General features: G+C 39.9%; 1 protein-coding gene across 2 annotated transcripts in view; it reads right to left on the reverse strand.

Annotated features, from left to right (window-relative positions):
- HPGDS (hematopoietic prostaglandin D synthase) overlaps window positions 1-21,400 on the reverse strand; it is a 62,977-nt gene that overhangs the window by 37,277 nt on the left and 4,300 nt on the right. For both annotated transcript variants that reach the window (XM_007063003.4, XM_037896912.2), the window contains one exon: window positions 5,916-6,057. In XM_007063003.4, the coding sequence (XP_007063065.2) occupies window positions 5,916-6,048 (133 nt within the window). In that variant the 5' untranslated portion in view covers window positions 6,049-6,057. The remainder of the gene's footprint in view (window positions 1-5,915; window positions 6,058-21,400) is intronic.

The raw sequence follows: 21,400 nt of genomic DNA on the forward strand, positions 1-21,400 counted from the left end.
ATCAAGTGTTAGGTAAGTGTTACGCTTCATTTGCTTATAACAAGTGTTGCGGGGCTCCGAAAAAGACTGGAAGCTCATCTGGATCCAATGCCTCACACTCACTACCTTTCCTGCTTTTGGGATATTAGCCTAAAGGTGGTCTGTGCTAGCCCTGAGCAGGCATTGAAGAGGAGAGCCGGATGAAGTTTTTCCAGTGCAACAGTTTTCGGCTGGAAAATGCCGATCTGATGGAATAGAAACATTCCATGCGAGTGTGTTGATTCCATGGATACTTTTGTTGGAAACCAAATAGACTGACAGACTGGCCAGCCTGCCTGGTATACTGGCAGCCTGCTGGTCAGGCTGGCAGGAAACCAGTCAGGGTCCTGGCTGCCCGGTTGGTTCCCCAGTTGCCAGCCCTAGGACTTCCCAGTTCATGAATGCCCACTTGGCAGGGAGGCAAGCTGGCTGGACAGTGAAATAGATTGTTCCATTTTGTCAGAAATTCCCATACAGAACGAAACACTGGCAACTTGGCATTTCCTGCAAAATGGAGATTCCTATTTCTTGCCAGCTCTATTGAAAAGCAACCCGGAAAAGTTGCATTTACATAGCTTTGCTTGTTTACCGGTCTTCTTGAATTTGCTGAATATTGAAGTTACAGAATTTTTTCCCGAAATTGCTATTTTGAAATCCTACAGCAGATTGTCTGACTGGTGACAAAAGGAAATAAATGAAATGTACGTTTATAGACATTTTGTTGTCAAAGTACCTAAACCAAACCATGCAAAGCTTTCATGTTTATGGTGCACTGAGAACACATTATAGTAATTGGCGAAAGAGTGAGAGAGAGAGAATAGCATTAGAAGTAAAGAATGAATTGTCCAGCCAAAGCTGCTGAACAGTAATATTGAGTTAAGAGAAATGCTCAAAGATTGGCAAAATTGGCCGCTCCAAAATCACACACACTGCTACATCATACTGTTTAATCCTGTTCAAAAGTAAAAGCTACAGTATTCTAAATTACTGTTCTGCATGTTAAGATTAACTCTTAACACCCTGCAGTGTTTGTTTGCCTTGGTCTTCCTAGGAGGAGAACTGAAATGAATTCTAACTCTGGGCAAGGGACGAGGTTTCAAACTCTGTTCTACACAGATACATGCATCCTATTTTTGAGTAATATCTTTCCTTGTGAGACAGGATGGAGAGTACACTTTTTGTCCCATGCTTGGTTTTTTGTTTTGTTTTGTTTCGTTTTTTAAAAAAAGGTCTTATAAGAATTCTTGGCTCATCTTCATTAATGAAGCAAAATTCCACTTTATGGTTTTTCATGCTTCCATGGCTATGGTCCCTGTGGATGTGGTTTTCCAAACTTTTTTTTAAAAATCTGAAATGTTCTCTGAGGAGCTCCCTTAGACTCTGAATCAGAAGATCTGTTCCTTGTCTACAATAATGGGAGGGGAGAAGAGATGCTGTTCTTTCCCTGGATAGTTCAACCTTTTTCTTCCCTTGAAAGAGTAGTTTAAAAGAGTCCGATTGTGGGCTTGATTTCTGATCTCAGCATTCACAATTGGGCCCTGATTTGTTCACAGAATTAAGTGTAGAAATGCATGCACGTTCTTGTGTATGTTGTCATCCATGGAAATTTAGCTTCTGTGCTTTCCCCCAACCTATTTTCAATATTAGAGTTACATAATTTGTAGCAACCAAAAATACACAGCTCTGCTATATTGTATAGACTATTTTTTTCAGATATAATTTTTGTGTTTAAAAAGGGAATCTGCACAAAGCATTTTGAGCTATGTAGGATTTATTGTCTAGTCTGAATGAAATTAATACTTCAGAGATGCAAATAAGCCACGCACCGCACTGCTGCTGCATCTCCTTCTGCTAATGTTTGTAGTCTTCCAAAGTCTCCTAATATTTAAAGACCTGTGTGAACTGTGATACAAACTATTGCAGATGTGAATGAGGAAATCTAGCATGATAACCACATAACTAGTGTAATTCCTAATTGTTGGCTCGTATCAGTGGTAAAAGCTAGTCACTTGAGCTGATGCGGTCGTCTTATCATTACAACTGTGAAGCTGGTATTTTAGAGCAGAAAGTCTTTCAATGATTATGTAGCATTGTGGCTTTGCTTTATCCAGGATTTATTGGGGAGGCTTAACTGAAACACCAGGACATAGCAGTTTTTATTGCTTCTACTTTTAGGCGAGGCAGTTTGAAATGAGGGGATAAGAAGGAACGTACAGCCCATGATTTACATGGGCATATGTTCTGGTAATGTCAGTATTCTCTTTGTAGGCGAAGTCTGTGGCAGACCAGTTTTAAGGAGAGCTGGTGGAAATTTTTTTCGATAGAACAGTGTTCCATCCAAAATTGTGGTTTCATCTAAATCAGAACGTTTTGAATGAAGATATTGATTTGACATTTTCCACAGAGAGGTTTTCAAACAATTGAAAAACAAGATGGCATATTTAATTTGGATCTTGTTTCATGCCAAGGTTATTTTCTTTTGACTGTCTTGTTTATTTATATTACTGTATTATATTATGTTACATTCGCTAATTATGTCTTGACACTAGTAAAAACAAAATACACTTAAGAAACTTCAGCTCGTGCAGAATGTGGTTCTGTTGTTTCTTACATGGAGAGTTTTACACTTGTGTTGTGAAAACTACCCTGGCTTCCAGTTTGTTTCTATATTCTATTCTTAGAATTGCCATAGTTCTGATAGACAAAACCCTGTACAGCTTAGGCCCTGGCTAAAAGACTGCCTCTTTGTGCTCCATCCTGATGGTTAAAATCAGCTGAGGTAGAAAAGTCTAGATTTTTATTTGTTGAGGTTGGAGGCAGTGCAATTGCATTGAAGGACTGTCATTTGATTCCTCTGCAGAGCCCAAGTTTACATGACTGGACCTACCTATTTATTCAGGCTTTTGGCTGTGAGGGCATGGGAAGGAAGGTTTGCCTGCAGAGTTGGCTAGAACAGCTATTTGAGTTTTTTTTTGCTGGGGAGTTCTTTGAGAGTTCTTGTGATTTGACACTTTCAGCATTGAAAACTTTTACTACCCACAGCTCTTGATAATTATGTACGTGCAACTCGAAGTTATATTTATTGCATAAATTGCAATACAACCAAACAACATCAGCACTGAGCTACAGTCTCCTCACACACATGAACCTTGAATCTGACAAATCGACTTGCATTTGGGTGGAGGGGAGATTGTATTGCCTGAGTACCTAAATATCCATTAAACATCAGCACTTATATACCCTTGTGACACAACATGACACATTTCACCATGCTATGTCTAGAAACACTGTAAGAGTGAATAACTTATTATTTCCTATGGAGTAGATTTTCCCATAGTCAGCACGTATTCTGCTGCTGGCTGGTCTTATGACAAAACCCATATCTTCAGCAGTGTTAAATTAGCTCCTGGTACACGTGAAAATTATGCAAATCTTTTTTTACATAGTGCAGTTGGAATGGTGCCATTATCTCTGCATGAACTCACCCTCACCCAGTCTCATTGATGTGAGCCTTGAGCTGTCCAGAGGTAGGGATTCAGGATCCAACTCTTGGCCAAAGTGGGATTTTCAGATGTCTATCCAATTATTTTTCTAGGCTTAGAGTTTCCCATGACAATCACCACTATATGTCCAATCCTCCCTCTCTCTCTTTACTTGTATTTCTAAAACAATTCGTGACCCTGAGGAAGCACTCTATGTGCCTGATTTTGCCATTCACAGATTTTCCACTGTGTCGGTGGGAGTTCCAAGCAGAGGGTTTGCGGAATCTAGCCCCAAGTGGGACATCAGCTGAACCTTCCTCCCCCTGCACTTTACCAAATGTCTTATTTACTCTGAATCCAATGTAAGAGTCACAGTAATAATGGTAACATTATCAATGTGTATATATAGCAATTTTCATCACATATACTTCCAAAGTATGTTACAATTTTAATTAAACCTTACAAAACCCCAGTGGGGGGGCATGGGGGAGTCGGTATTATTTTCATATAACAGATTGAGAAACAAAGGTTAAGTGATTTGCCCAAGGCACTAGAGTAAAGGCAGATCCAAAAACCGAGCTTAGAAATCATGGTTGCCAGTTTCTTCTTCAAGAGACCTTGCATCGCTTATCATTCGATCATGATGATGGTAGTGCAGATGGGCCGCAGTCAGGCATAGTGGCAAACAGACACTGGATAATGTAAAAGCTTCATCATTGATGGCTTCATGTCCTGCACACTAAAAATATTTTGGAAAGTATTTTTCTGCCCTACTGCCTGACTGGCTTGAGTGTTTGTGATATCTTCAACTGCTGCATGGGAGATACAGCAGTTTGAACTCAAGACTTGGCAAGTAAGTCTGATTTTCATATGTTTTAAGGTGTAAATGCATTTGTGATTTCAAGTCTCCATTTATATTATCTGTTTTATTTAGTCTTATTTAAAAAATCACCTATCCAAAATTTTAGGTACGTGTAGAAAATGTAAACCAACTTTATTTGTGGACACACACAAATTCAACTTGAAAAAAGTCCAGCACTAAAAATTCTCCTAAATACTTCCAAAACCAACTCTCTGACCATCACTCCCACCCACTTTTCTCCCCTCCTTACCTGAAAATGCCTTGGGGACACCCAAGTTATACTGCATGACGTGATGGTCAACAGAATCAGGCTCTGGTGGAGACATGGTTTCCAAAATCCAAGGCCCCTCACTGAAAACGTGTCTCTATTTCTGCCCTGTTCCCCTTGTGCCCCTTCTTATTTTGGCCAGGGGTGTCTTAGTTTGAGCATCTCAGCTAATAGCAAACATCTCAGTGTCACTTAGGGAGAAAATGATGTTTAAAGCATTCAAGATTCAAACCATTTGGGGTTTTATAGGCTAAAATAACCTTTGATTGCACCAAGAAAGAATTTGGAAGCCAGTGCTGATCATGTCATGTGTTCCTTCCAGGAAGTACCACTTTACAAATGGAAAGCCACATTTTTCCCAATCTTAAAGTGTACTCCCCCCTCCCCCAATATAGAAAGTACGAAAGCAATCTGTTCGGGAGGTAACAGAATAGAAGCCAATTTCCTCAAATGACAATATGGAGGAAATTGGCAAGTCCTCTGATTGCTTACCTCCAAACTACCAGCCTGACGTCAGTCTTTTCCAGACTAAGACTTGCTGACGAATTAAGATATTAAACAATTTTAAAGGGTAGAAACTATGCCATGTAAACAAAGGGCTTGGTATACACTTGACATTGCTTTGACCTTTTGACATTTTATTCTCATTCTATGTCAATCTCAAGTTAATTTAACTGTAAACACAAAGGAGCCCTGTAGCTTTCTGTGCACTGTTAGCTTCTCAGTAGGCTGTATATTGCTTTTCAGAGGAAGGCTGTGTCCTATCATTTTCCCTTTTCAGCCGCTCTTGTTGCTTTCGCTCTTAGAGAACTTTTCAGGTCACTAGGGGCAGTTCCCTCTTTGCTTCTTTAATTTTCATTTTGTTTCTGAAATTGGTTTAAGGGCTTTAGTGTAGCCTTTGGAACCATTTTTTCCTAAGAGCCTTAGTGTGTTAATGCATACCTTGCTTCCATCAGTTCCTAGCTGACAGCAATTGAAAACTTGGGGCGTGATCCCCAGCTGATGTCAGTATATTCAATGAAGATAAAAGAACTATGCCAATTTACACTAACTGAGGATCTGGTCCTTGGACTCGTATTCCCTGGTGGAGAGATAAGGGATGAAATCCTGGCCTCACTGAAGTCAATAGCAAAATTCCCATTGATGACAATGAAACCAAGATTTCACCTGAGAGGTTTTAGCATGTATGGATTCTTCCCATCCTAAATCAGCACCATCCCATGTGGTTTTGTGTTCTGACTGGATTTCTTGTAAAGCTTTGGATGCAAGAATCTGTTCTACTCACTTGGTTTGATTTTGGGCCAGTCAGCTTGTTCTATCCTGTGGTCCTCGTACTTTATGCCTGAAAAGGCAAACAGATAGCGAATGATTTCTGCTCTTCCTCTCAGATTGAAATACGTGAGCTTGTAGTGTGGCATGATGGATCTCTGAAAGAAAAAGCCATGTTGATGATTTAACACGTTAACTACCCTGCCACGTTTATACAGAAGATATACCTACGTGTTTGTGACATGGTAATAAAATGTCAATACTGTGACCATAATGCCAAATTAAACATGTATGTTAGCCTGCTACCCACAATATATCGTACTGCGTAGCCACCCCATGCTACACCTGTAAATCCACATTCTATAGCCAAAATAGTCCAAGTTGGATGATCGTTTTGAGTTCAACAAGAAGAGTCAGGAAGAGAGGAGGACAGGGGCATGTCAGTCTTTATCTGTCTCCTTCATGCAATTTCAAAGCTATGGCTTGTCTTTTACAGTTTTATTTTATTGTAAAACCCATCTGCAAATGAGGGAGTTTTATATTCTCTGGAATCTGAAGCACTTCACAACTTATAAATGATGTGAGCCCACAATGATGTTATGTTCTATCTTTGTAAACTGCATTTAGTGAAGCTTTTGTTTCTTTGGGGGTATTTGCAGGCTAAGCAGTTCATTTAGGCAAAACTTTAAAAACAAGCCAATGGTATTTTTGAAAGGCTGGAATAGTATCTCTTTTAAATGTTGTGTTATTTTTTATTTCACTTCTTCCTCACTAGTAAATGCAAAATGCAAGTGTCTGGGAGAGGTGAGGTAGGACAAGGGTGAGCTAGAGGTTATGTTTTTTAAGCCATTGTGTACAGTATAGAGGTTTATATAAGCTCAAGGAAATTAATTTTTGATGCTGTTCATAGTGATGATAAATTAGATGGGGGAAAAGTCTCTCTTTTGCAGCTACAAATGTAAAGATGTTGCATTTTAATTATCTCACAGGGCTTTTTTATCAGTCCAAAAAGTCTGGGCATGGAGTTTTTGCACCAGTGTGGCTGCATGCACTGCCACTGGCTGTGAATCATATTGTTCTTGTTAGGTTTCCTGTTTAGTTACTGCTATTCTTCTAGGGCCCAACGAAAAGTTGTGGTTGCTTTTAAGTTTCTTCTATAAAATATCCCTAAGCATGTATAGACAAGGATTTCAGTAGTGACTGTGTTTCATCCATGTCAGAAATGACCACTCTTGCAGTTTTGCCTTGGTATGTATGCCCAATCCTCCTGGTGCCTTTGTGGGTGGTATTTACGTTTGCTGACCCCTTGTGAAAAAGTGAGTAGAAAATTGGAAAAACAAAGGGAGAAGGAGAGATGGGAGGGAACAGAATGCTGGAAGAGGCTGTACGACATGCATTTACCCATGCTAAAACGTGATAACTAACAATGAACAGACACAAAACGGTTTCATTAAATAAACACTTCAAACCCATGTCAAAGTTTTCCCTTAAAATCCAGATCAGATTTTTTTTATCACTGTGCCTTGTTTTTTCAGGCTACCTTTAAAAGTCTTGTGGTGGTGTGTGTTTGTGTGTTGATGCTTGTGTCTACGTTCATGATTTGTATCTATTGTATCTTAAATACTAGAATATAGGTTTCTCTAATATGCCACTGCTGGTTTTATTTTATTAAATCCAAGTTTAATAAGTTTAACCTCCATTCCATGCCTTAAATTCTGGAAGAGTTACAGCTTTACCTTAATGGAAAGGGCATAGCTTGTGGACGGAGAAGTAAAAAGGTGTTATCAACTCTGACATCAACTAAGCTTGCATTTTGTCTCATACATGAGCGTATTAGCTAATTTTACACTTTTAGAGTTCCTTTAAGTTAGACTGTGCATGTTATAAATAATGCTGAAGAACAAGCCTTAGTGTTTGTGTGGGGGTGACTTATCTATCAGATAATATAAATGTAGTTTGAATGTGTGCTTAATGTGGTTTATCTATAAAATAGTATGCAAACTGGCTTTGGATATATGTTAAATGTTATGGAAAGAAGGAGGTAGGTGTTGGTGCTTTATATGTGTTGCAAGTTTTGCTAAACTATTTTGTTTTAATGCATGTCCTTCAGAAATGTTACTAAACACAAGAGGCTTCTAATACAGTTTAAGCAAATAGGTGCTAATTTCCAGGTAAATATAAGAGGTTATGAAGAAATACATTACTTTGAATAAAAGGAATAAGATAAATTTGAACAAAGGTTAGACATCTAATTCCATTACAATCTCTTTACTGGTGCTTAAAGACAATTACTAAAGGAATTGTGTAGAAAGAGGAAATTATATTCCTGGTCCAGAATTAAAAAAACAAAGTAAGCCTAATGGCTAAATTTGCATGGGTTTTGTAAAAAGTTGGTAAGGAAATACAGCTATATTTCTCTAGGACAGGAGACAGGTATCTAAAGAAAATATCCACTTAAAAAGATGTGTGTCTGATAGATTGGTACACTGCCTACATACTATAGAGCTGGGCACATTATTTAAATATATAGATCACTTTTAAAAGTCCTTTTTTAATTGATGGGGATGGGGTGGTCTGGCATATATACAGACATATTAATTATACATCCATTTATATCAAAGTGATCAACGGTACAGCCCTAGTCTTTGTAATAAATCACATAACTGAATCTCTCAATACTACAGTAGAAGGGGAACATTTTCATGGAATGAGTTAACTCTGCTAAGTAAACCTGTGATACTTAGATTTGTAAAAGATGGTGGCCATTTAGCCATCACGATTCAAAACATATGCTCTTGAGAGCAGTTGAAAGACTGGTTTTACACTTGAAAGAATGGGGTCTCTGTTTTGGAGACATGAAGACTGATTGTACTTGATTATTTCTGAAACAAAGTATGTTTTCTGTCCTCAGAGGTACAGGGATCTATTTTGTATCACAGTGAGAGCGCAGTCAAAAAACCAATAATTTTCCTGGCAGATAAGCACATGGGAGTTTACTAAATTTACCATGAAAGATATCTGTTCCTTTGCAGCATGCAGCAGGGACAAAAAGTATTCTTGATCATTTAAGATTTCAAAGACCATGGCCTGGAGTTGAAGCGGTTGCACACGGATATCCTGAGCTTAAAGGATGAAATGTCTGCTGTAGCTTCAAAACAAAGTTACTGCTGTCATTGTTTCCAAAATTAGGAAAGCTGAGCCTTTTTTTTTTAACCTTATGAAAAACGAGGCACTAAAGGCAAAAGTAATTGTATTAAAAGGCACATGTTTATTATTCCACCTACAATGTTGTGTGCAGTTTGGCAGACATAGCTCCAGAAATGACCATTGAAACAGAGGATGTCAGGTCATTGTTGGTCAAGGAAAGTGAGGCCTTACACTGAACTTGATGGTATTTCTGTCTGTCAGTGGTGCAATAACTTTTGAAAAAGAAACACTACAAAACTTTGGGGTACGTTCTAGGCATCAAAGACCAGAATTCTCTCGATTTTGGTGAAAACCAGAAAAGCCTGCCTTCCACTTATCATAATATGGGGGCCACTGTGCTACTGGTGGTTTCGTTTTTGACACACAAGCCTGAGCTCCTGAATATCTGTGATCAGTAAAGATTCCAAGAGGCTTTTTTACAAAAGCAGATTTGACTTAACAGCACTTTCCCAGCATAGGTCAGGTTCCTCGAATATTGTATTGAATTCTGTGAGTCTCACTTCCAGGAAGATATTGACAAATTGGAAGGAGCTGAGAAAAGAACAACAAAAGATCTTAAAGCTAGAGATGTTGACAAAAGGAAAAGTTAATAGATAAATATGTATAGCTATCACTTCCTGGGGTGAAATCCAGACTAGGGAGGGGCTGTGTCACCACCTGCCCTGCAATGTTGGGTGCCTTACAATGCTTTGCTGCTGTAACTCCCAACCTGGGCCCCTTATAAACAGCATGCAGGTCACACCTTGAGTGTCTGTGTATAGCTACAGCCTTCCAGCAACACTCCAGTAGCACTCTGGCTTCCACCAGCCTTGGTTAACACTTGCCAAGTAAGCCCAACACGCTCCCAGTCCTGGATTTCCTCCTAAACAAGTGAGTTCTGCAGTGTCCAGTCCTCTCTTGGACAACTGAAATATTCGCGCTCTGTTGCCCGTAAGGGGCCAATATTTAACAGTTGGCTATTTTAAGTGGTGTTACCACACAAGTCAAGTTGAAACACAATACTGGATTCATTGTGATTAAAGAATAAAGCAAGTTTATTTAACTACCAAGAGAGATTTTAAGTGAGTACAGGTATAAGGCATTAAAGTAAAAAATAGTTACCAGAGAAGTAAAGATAAAATGCTTTCTATTAGCTAAAATTTAGTCAACGAGACTTGGTTCAAGGTAAACATTTTACCTCGTGTTCCCAGCAATAGGGCTGACGAAATACTCACGTAGGAACTCATCCCAAAGTTCAAAGGCTGGTTCTTTTGTCATTTTCAGTGAAAGAGAGAGAATCCCTGGGGTATTTTTTACCCCTCGCTTTTATAGTCCAGTCACCCTTTGAAATGCATTTTCCTGAAGGTTACCCCTAGATAAAGATCTTTCCCACTGTGAGGACAGAGAGATGGAGTCTCGGGGTTCCAGGTTGTTGTTTGTTAATATGTGGATTGATCTGTTCCTGCCCCGCTCCTCTGCCAAAGAATGGCCATTTGACCAGCCAATCAGCTTGACCTGGCTAGAGGCATCAGCTTGTCCTTTGTCTTTGCGAAACAGGTTTATCCCCTCACAAGACTTGTGTGGTAAGCATCCGATGAAGTGAGCTGTAGCTCACGAAAGCTTATGCTCAAATAAATTGGTTAGTCTCTAAGGTGCCACAAGTACTCCTTTTCTTTTTGCGAAACATATTTCAGTCATCATTTCAGTTGATGTTCATAACTTCACATATATATAACTTTCACCATGATATTGTTGACCAGTGAGTTATTAGTTTTCAAATGATATCTTACAAAGCATATTTTGTTTGAAGATTGTTACATGAGTATGCCAGGTTTGACTATAGGGATGCATTTGATCAAAATAGCATAGCTAAGAGATGACTGCATAATAGTATGCAATATTTCAAGGTGGTGTGTACACCAACATGGCAGAATTATTTAGGATAGTACAATAACATGTATTAGGAAGTGGTGGAATAAAAAAATGAAAGAGGAATTTTTGCTGAACGTCACAAAAAATTTCCTAACAGAGATGTATAGCAGCTTGTGGAATATTTTTGTTCCCCAAAGGAAGTAGTGGAAGTTCTGTTGCTTGAGACATTTAAAACAGAGCTAGACAGACCTCTAGTATATATACCGTAAGGGAAAATCAAGTATTTCTAATTGAGCTAAATGTATAATTCTCATTGTAAATTTTATCTTATGCATTTACTTCATCTGCTGATGAAATGCCCATTAGGACATTACCAAAAACATTTGACATTTGTTCTGTGATTTCGTTTTACCTTTATAGTTTAATTAAAAGCAGTTTTCTGAGTGTGTGTGTTGTTGTAATTATTTGTATTAAAGTAGATGAACATCAGTACTAGAGCTTGCTAAACATTTTCACAAGTTTTTTAATTAGAAAATGGCCTGCTTTCAAAATAGACATTTTTGGTAAAATAAAATTCATTTTTTTTTAAATGTAGATTTTGGTTTGCAATATCTACTTAAACTTTTCTTTTTCCCATCTCCTTTCCTGTCTTTAAAATCAATTTATTAAAATGATTGGGGGGAGGAAGGAAAGGGAAAACAGGAAAAAAATATAAAAAGAGAAACCACACATATCAAACATATTTAAATGCTACAAAATTAAAACTTCAGAATTGGAATTTTTTCCGCAACATTGTTTTTAAGTGTTTTGACCCACTTTAGTTAAGGAGAGGTATTGGCAAAATAATATGGGGCATCTTGGACCCTGATCCTGCAAACACTTACGCACATAAGTCCCATTGATTTGAATGCATTAGTGTTTGCAGGGTCGGGGCCTTTTGTAGCATTTTGGTGTAGTATGTCTGTCTTCTGGTGTGCTATTGTATCACCATTGTCACGAGCATAAAATTCACTGAAAAGCCAACTCACAAATAGTTACTACACATGCACAGTACTGAGGGTGTTTTTAAAGTCCCAATCTCCTAGTTCTGTTTTTTTTTATTTTTATCCCAGTCTCCTAGTTCTGTTTTTTTGTTGTTTTGTTTTTGGTCTCTTATTAAAAATTCTGATCCTCCAAAAAGCACATCTTACACTGGTAGATTTCTGTATGTTTTACATTCCTCTGCAATAACTTCAAATTGGTTAAAAAACTAATTTAAATATACTTTTTAAACAATGGGTAAGTGTGTTTCATTACTACAGTCAGCCTACTGCGAACTTTATAAAACCACTACAATCAAGCAGAGTTTAAAAAGTGCATGTAAATAGCAAAACAATGAAAAAAATTTGCACCCTTCAGGTTATGTTGCAAACCCAAACTCACATTATGTTTATGAACTTTTCAGCAAGCCTGGACCATTTTTCAAACTAAAACAAGGCAAATCCTGTCAACTTGCAGCTAAGCTCCTGGATTTGTTCAAACCTCAAACTCAAAAGCTAAACTGGAGTGATAAGAATCTGCACAAACCAAAGGCCAGGAATGAGTCCGCATGAATCCTTGAAAACCAAAGGGGCTGAATTTCACAGAGTTCCAGTACGCAGTAAACATTCTGACTCAAAGAGCATGAAACCACTTGATACAGGAGCAGATTTGTGATGTGAGTCTGTTTCTAGAAGCACAATGAATTTAGACACTTGCAGTATGTGTGTCTATCTTGAGGGCAATTCAGTATCCCTGCTGTGCTGTGAAGTAATTCCCAAATGTACAGCTTTCATTTTACATGCTCAAGCTACTTCTTTTTGGATATGTATGTATTTTTGCAGGTACAGTTTACAGACTTTATCCTGTATCCACTGCATGTTGCCTCTGACTTAAGTGCATACAGGTGAGGGCCCTTTTTTGCCCAGGGTGAAATCCTGGCCCCACTGAAGTCAATGGCAAAAATCCTGTGGACTTCATTAGAGGCCAGGATTTCACTCCTAATTTTCAAAAATTCAGCCTTAACTTCCTTGTACAGTACAAGTATATATTTTCCTCAGGCTAGTCACAGATACAGTAACTTGAACGCAGATGACACAATAAGTTTCTTTTTAAGAAAATAACATTAGATTCAAGGTGATGGCCCGCCATGAGCTCTTCCCTGGGCTGTGGAGAAAACAGAACATAACTGAGCTTAGCTATTGGTCTATTTCTCTCCACAGATGAAGAAGTGCTATGTGGTGAAAAAGTCTCCTTTAATTGCACTTTTAGTTTCTGATAGCAATTTCTTGGCCTGGATATGGATATATTAAAAACAAATTAACCTACCTTTTGATAAGACTATTTCCTCCTCTTGGTAAGACTATTTCCTCCTCTTGGTGAAAATCTGAACCCCTCTTACCTTTGCCATGCAAGAGGAATCTACCACCACCATAGTTCACTGAAGCCACCTGGACCCTGCTAGATTTCAAAGTGTACCTGTTGTAAACTCTGCCCAGTGAGGAGGCCAAAGAGCTGAAGATTTAGTGAAGCACCACAATCGCTATCAGACGACTGCTATTGACCAAGGCATCCTCCCAGTCCCCGACTCATGAGGCCTTTTCAGATGCTGTTGCTGTTCTCAGTGAAATAAGCTAGTTCCTTACAGTGAGAGATGCTAGGTTCTGGAGTTGAGTGGGAGTGTCACTGGGTTTATGAAGCAATTTACAGTCTGGAAAAGTTCTATGGAGCGTGATTTTGCTGATGGTGTGCCATGGAAAAGTGGTGTCCTCCTTCAAAGCAATGGCATAGGTTTGTAAGAACTTCTGGAGGAATCTTTCTGTACCAGACCACATTCTCCACCATTTGTTTGTTTCCTTTCTTCCTGCCTCCTCTAAATAACACTCTCTCCCTTGGAATGAAGTTAAACACTGCTTCTCCTCTCCCCCTCTCTCATCAAGCTAGCCATTGATTCCTTACATGAAGGGAAGAAAGAGGGGGTGACTGAGTTTGGGTTTTATTTAAAATACTTGGAAAGGGCTCAGATTCAATGGTGATAGGGGCAACATAAAAATTTAGACAGAAATTAAGGTTGTTTGGTTTCTAACTACAAAGCTTCAAATGATTTGAGCTTTGGTTATCCGGCAGCCTCTGTGGCTAGCTGGTACTTGTAATCAGAGGAGGCACTTGTGCTGATAGTCCCATGGTATAAAAGAGGGTGGGAGGAAGGGCACTGGAAAAGCATTTTTCCAGAAAGAGTCCTTTAATCTGGAGTTTACTTCCACCCCTTTATTTCATGGAGCCCAGATAGATTAACTTTCAGGGCATGCTGCAAGGTTCACCTATTTTTCTTAGGCCTTGTCTACACTACTGGGGGGGGGGAGATCGATCTAAGTTACACAATTTCAGCTACGTGAACAACGTAGCTTAGTTGATGTACTTGCATCTACTTACCACGGGGTCCACACTACGCAATGTCGACTGGAGATGCTCTCCCATCAACTCCCCCTTCTCATTCAGGTGGAGTACAGGGGTGGACGGAGAGCGATCGGCAGTTGCTTTAGTGGGTCTTCACTCGACCCACTTAATTGACTGCCGATGCATCCATTGCAGCAGTGTCGAACCCACTGTAGAGAAGCTCTCTGACTGTTATGGGAGGGTTTGAAGGATCTGGGGTTGTTCATGGGGTGTTGCTATTCATGGGCTTTTGGCAGTACTGTTAAGCAGGCTGTGCTGTGAAGTGGCTTGGGCTATAGAGAACGTTTTGAATGTGTCTCCTTTTCTTGTGCTTGTAATAGTTGAACAATGACTAAGAAGTTGTGTAGGTGCCTTTTAATATATTTAAACTAGAACCAAGCAACTAGTGATTTCTGAGTACCTCATTTTTTGGGTCTCCAAATTCAGATACCTTAAAGGTGCCTGATTTTCAGATGGTGCTCAGCACTTTAAGATGTCACAAATTGGGCACCCAAAATCACGAATTATGTTGAAAATCTCAACCAAGGTGGTCAGTCTGATCAACATTGAACTTGATGCCTTTAAGTCCATGAACTTTCCAGACACATTTACTGAACTTTCTGTGGATGACAATTGACTTGTTCTACTGGAATCAATAAAGAGCATCTTTTGTTATAAACTTTCCCAGGAAGGTGAAACATGGCACCACTGGGAGCTTTAGTCACAGAATATGATTTCATGTTCACCACAGGAGTGGGAGAGGTGCAGGTTGGCAAAAGCTTTCATTTATTATTGTGAAGAACACGGGAGCTATCTGTATTGGTTTGATGAAGATTGTATACCTCTGTTGGATGGCTATGGTATTAATTTCTAAAGGAAAATTAGGGTTAAGTCAGTCTCAGGTGGTTTTGCACATATGCAGGAACCAAAGTCAGTGGCTCCAAATAACCCAATTGTAGGTACTTAAACTTAAATATCACCTCCTTGGAAGGTTTAGCTCCTACCATGCTCTGATCCCCAGGATGGCTAGTAACCCAAGGGACAAAAGCCAAAAGGGGGAAATGAAACAGCTTTGGAGGGATTAAAAGCTTCAGCCCTGAAGATGAGAGGGAGATTAACTCTAGTGGAAACAGAATATGCTCTCTCCCTAGGTGTTGCTGTGCCTAAGTGGTTAGGTAAGACTGATATGCATGTAGCCCTTGTGCTGTTTTGACCTTTCTCTCTGATTGATTTGTTCTTATGGATAAATATATAATACTGTGTTTTGAAGAGGCTGTTCTGAGTCCCTGCATTTATCTACTGATTACTGGTCCCAAGGGGAATCCACACCCAGTTGGATCTGCTGAGGGATCATGATTGGTTAAATGGGGGGGGACTGTAGCACTGAGACCCAATCTAAAAGTGGGGTGAATCATGGGATTCTACTCTGAGAGAAGTGCCAGCGTCTTCTCCTGGCTGCTGATTAAAAGACAGTGCACTGCCAGTAGGACTGAATCGCCATGAGACGAAACTTAAAAGGGAAATGACCTGGCTGAGCCACTCCTATGTTTGCCCAGGCGCACCGATCTCATCGAGATCTAACTAAAGAGCACCCTGGACTATGTCGATGACGGCTACCAGTCATACTGCACTGTCTGCTGCCAAAAGGCAATAAGCTGCTGCTCTGTAGCAATGCAGTACCACATCTGCCAGCACCCAGGAGACACACGGTGATGGTTAGCTGAGCGGGCTCCATGCTTGCCATGGTATGGCGTCTGCATGGGTAACCCAGGAAAAAAGGCTCAAAACGATTGTCTGCCGTTGCTTTCACGGAAGGAGGGAGGGAAGGGGGGGGCCTGATGATATGTACCCAGACCCACCCACGACAATGTTTTAGCCCCATCAGGCATTGGGATTTCTACCCAGAATTCAAATGGGCGGCGGAGACTGCGGGAACTGTGGGATAGCTACTCACAGTACAACGCTCCGGAAGTCGACAGTTGCCTCGGTACTGTGGACACACTCCGCCGACTGCATGCACTTAGAGCATTTGGGTGGGGACACACACAATCGACTGTATAAAAACGCTTTCTACAAAACCAACTTCTATAAATTCGACCTAATTTCATAGTGTAGACAAGGCCTAAGGGAATGATTCTTACCGAAACTGTACTTAAGCTTCCAAGTGACACATACAGTGTACTTCTTACAGAGCTGCATCTGTTGTGAGAATCTGAGGTGTGTGGGTGGATGTAATGAGTTAAGAGGGGAAAGGACAATCTTGCTCTGACTGTATGTAAGTAATCTGTGACTGCAGAAGCAACCATATGACTGGGGCTGAGTCTGTCATGATTTTGCAACTGCGAAGAAGCCTGCCTGAGCTGACTTTAGTTTGGTGACTTTACACTATAAAAGGAATGTCTTAGTAGGATAATATAGGACTTGATACAAGCTGCCGTCTGTATTATTCAAGTATAAGTAATATTGTTAAAGGATGGCTGACTTCTGTTTTTTCTCTTAAAAAAAAAAAAAAGTAAGGGTTAGAGAGTTAGTAATTGCCCAGCATGGTGTGTGTTTTGGGTGGGAAAGCCAGAGGGAGAGCCCGTGGGATTCCCCCTCCCAAACCAGGAATAAGACTCCCCCATTTCTGGCTTTGATATCTGATAGGGAGCCACTTAGGGCCCCCTAATAGTAACAGCAGGAGTTGATCAGAATAAGTATGTGGAAGCTGTGGGGAGAAGTGGCTCAGCATCATTACTTTGCAGCTGGCAGGGAACCGGAGGTGGGGGAGCAGGATCTAGGAACTCCACATCCAAAATCCTGCATTAATTAAGAGAGGAGAGCAGAGCAGGCACGAGTCAAACCCCTCTGCTCCCTTAAAGATAGCAGAGCAGGAGCAAGCACTCCAGGGGCAAAAGTAACAGAGTGGAGAATCTCCCTCAAAGACCGGCCCAAAGACCCAAAATGTTGGAGTTTGCCTAAATAAAATAGAAAAAAAAATTGTTGGAAAAAAACTTTTGGTTAAAATTTTTTTTTGATTCTCCATAAAAATATTCAGCTTTTGAAAACTAAAACACTTTAAGAACTGAAATTTTTTACCAAAAAATAATCATTTTTTGTTTTTTTGATGGAAAACTAGAAAATCTTGACCCAAAACAAAAATTCCCCCCAAAATCTTCATTGTAATTGTCATCACCACCAATAGTAAAGATACTGGAAGCCAGATTATGTCCTCAACAATACGTATACAACCCCATTGACAGCAAATGAGACTCAAGGATTTCACTTGAATAGAGCAATAGCTGAATGGGGTAGGCAGCTTTTAGACTACGGCAACATTCCTCATTGTCTCTCTAGTACAAGTGATGGATGAATTTGTAACTGTTTTCCCAGCAGATGGAAGTGATTACCTATCTTAAATTCATAATCACTTTTTGATACAAATTCAGCCTTCTCCGCAGAGCCTTTTATACAATAGAGCAAGAAGACATGGGCTTGCACCAAAGTTTAATTCTGACTTGTAAATGTCTCACATAGTCTGGACCAGACTGAAGATGAATTGCATTTCTATTCTATTCCAGATGGGAAGAATATATAAACTAAGCCTATTGTGGAGAAACAGCTGCTTCAAGCTTGCACAAGTCTCTATCTTGTATATCTGCATATGATTTTATATAACACTAAACTGATAGATTATATCTGACATCCCTTCATAGAAAATTTCAGAGGTAGCAGAAACAACTCATATGAGCGGTGATTTGGAGACACAGACCTAGTGGCGATTTGTGCATTTTGCAACTGATGCAGCAGAAAACTTGGAAAAACCTTCAATAAGCGCCAGACAACAAATGTAGCTTTCCATTTCACATACACCATCATGTGCATTTAAAAAAATCAACCCTAACCATTCAAATTTAGTACGATGCACAGACAGGACACTATGTAAAAATAATTCAAGCAGGGTGGCCTGGTAGAGCACTGGATGGGGACTCGGGAGAAGTGGGTGCTATTCTCAGTTCTGCCACAGGGCTGCTGGGTGATCTTGGGCAAGTCACATCAACTCTGTGCCTCATTTTCCCCATCTGTAAAATGAGGATAGTGCGACTGACCACCCTTGTGAAGTGCTTTGAGATCTGTGAATGAAAAGGGCTATATACGGGGGGAGGTGGGGAGGAAACAGCACCTGGCTGCAGAGAGTCTCAGACCCCGGTCAACTGACTTGAGCTCATCATGTGGGGCTAAAAATAGCAGTGTAGATGTTCAGGCTTGGGGTGTAGCCCAGACTCTGAAACCTGGCGAGGAGGGGCAGGGGTTGGCTGATGCTATGTACTGCTGTTAATGACTTGGACCATAATGTTGTGTTGGGATCTCTTTGAAGCTTCATTTTTTACCTTTACTGCTCAGGTTCAGTGCAAAGTTTTTCATTTGGGGCTGGAACGCCCGTGAAAGTTTTGGTTTTCTTTTGACCCCAGTCCTTCCTTCTGGATTTGTACAATTTTGTTGGCTGGTCATTGGCTGGCCCCAGTGAAAATTTTGTTTTAAATTTTTTTGTGCAGCATCCCAGATAATCTGTTAGGCCAAGAGCACTAAATAGATAAATCAGCTACTTCTATATTCAAGATTCTCACAATAAAAAAAAAAAAACAAGAGATGTCACATAAAGCATGCAGAAGGAAATGACTAAAGCAGTTTCTCAATTAATTAAATTAAATTCTTATTGCTGACCAATATTCCCCATCAGTCTGCCTGCCTATCCATGAGTTGTCTTTTGTCTTATACTTAGATTGTAAACTCTTTTAGGCAGGGCCCGTCTGTGTTGGTATAGTGCCAAGCACAATGGGGTCTTCGTCCTTGACTAGAGTTCTTAGGTGCTAGGATAAGACCATATCTGAGGTGGAAATCAAACTCAAACATCTTAATGGGATTAAATCAGGAGGCCCAGATAATCTCCATCCACGAATATTAAAGGAACTGGCACACGAAATTGCAAGACCAAAAGCAAGGATTTTTAAGGAATCTGTAAACTTGGGGGGTCATACCATCTGACTGGAGAATTGCTTTTACAGTTCCTATTTTTAAGAAAGGTGGTGGGGGGGGAAGTGATCTGGGAAACTACAGGCCTGTTAGTTTGACCTTAATTGTATGCAAGATCTTAAAACAAATTTTGAGAGAGAAAGTAATTAAGGACGTAGAAGTAAACAGTAATTGGGATGATATACAATATGGTTTTACAAAAGGTAGATTGTGCCAGACCAGCCTGATCTCTTCCTTTGAGAATATAATTGATTTTTTTTTAAACCAAGGACATGTAGTAGGTCTAATCTACCTGGATTCAGTAAGACACCTGATACAGTTCCACATGGGAAATTATTAGTTAAACTGGAGAAGATGGAAATCAATACAAGAATTGAAAGATGGATAGGGAACTGGTTAAAGGAGAGACTACAACAGGTCATACTGAAAGGTGAACTGTGATGCTGGAGGGAGGTTCCTAGTGGAGTTCCTCAGGGATCGGGCTTGGTACCAGTCATATTTAACATTTTTATTAATGACCTTGGCACAAAAAGTGAAAGTGTGCAAATAAAATTTGTGGATGACACAAAGTTGGGAGGTATTGCCAATATGGAGAAAGACTGGAATATCATACAAGAAGATCTTGAAAACTGGAGTAATTGAAATGCGATCAAATTTAATAGTACAAAGTGCAAGGTCAAGCACGTAGGGACTAGCAACAAGACTTTGCTATAAACTGGGGATGTACTGGTTCAAATCAACAAAGGAGGAGAAAGACCGGAATGTACCGGTTGATCTCAGGATCACTATGAGCTGTCATTGTGATGCGGCCATGAAAAAGGTTAAGGCAGTCCTACGATGCATCAGGCGAGGAGACAGTAAAGTGTTAGTACTGTTATACGAGGCACTGGTGAGACCTCATCTGGAATACTGTGTGCAATTATAGTCTCCCATATTTAGGAAAGATGAATTCAAACTGGAACAGGTACAGAGATGGGCTATTAGGATGATCGGAGGAATAGAAAACCTACCTTATTAGAGGAGACTCAAAGAGCTTCATTTGTTTATCCTAACCAAACAAAGGCTGAGGGGAGATATGATTCTTCTCAATAATATATCAGAGGGATAAATACCAGGAGAGGAGTTATTTAAGTTAAGTGCCGATATGGAGACAAGAACAAATGGCTATAAACTGGCCATCAACAAGTTTAGATTTGAAATTAGACACCGGTTTCTAAACATCAGAGGAATGAAGTTCTGCAACAACCTTCCAAGGGGAGAAATGGGGCAAAAACCCTAACTGGCTTCAAGATTGAGCTCGATAAGTTTATGGAAGGAATGGTGTGATGAGACTGCCAACAATGGCATGTAGCCAATCTGCTGCTGCTAGCAACAAATATCTCCAACAGCCAGCGATCGGACACTAGATGGAGAGGGCTCTGAGTTACTACAGAGAATTCTTTTGTAGGTGTCTGGTTGGAGGGTCTTGCCCACATGCTTAGGGTCTAACTGATCACCATATTTGGGGTTGCGAAGGAATTTTCCCTCAGGTCAGATTGGCAGAGACCCTTGGGATTTTTTTTGCCTTCCTCTACAGCGTGGGGAATGAATCACTTGCAAGTTTAAACTAGTGCAAGTGGTAGATTCTCTGTAACTTGAAGTCTTTATATCATGACTTGAGGATTTCAGTAACTCAGCCAGAGCTTATCGGTCTCTTACAGGAATGGGTGGGTAAGGTTCTGTAATCTGCAATGTGCAGGAGGTCAAACTAGATGATCACGATGGTCCCTTCTGCTCTTAAAGTCTGAGTTTGATGTTTTTTTTATTTACTTTTTCAACTCCCTGGATGGCTGTCTGTGGAATTATTGCATAAAACACTCATAATAATTCCTGTCTGCACCGGTCATTCCTGTTGAATATTTCCTCCTCTTGCAATTGTGTATGTTTCCAGATAAATGCATGCCTAATTAATTCTCGAGAGAATATTTTATATAGTAA

Source organism: Chelonia mydas, chromosome 4 (assembly GCF_015237465.2).
Source record: "Chelonia mydas isolate rCheMyd1 chromosome 4, rCheMyd1.pri.v2, whole genome shotgun sequence".
Lineage (NCBI taxonomy): Eukaryota > Metazoa > Chordata > Testudines > Cheloniidae > Chelonia > Chelonia mydas.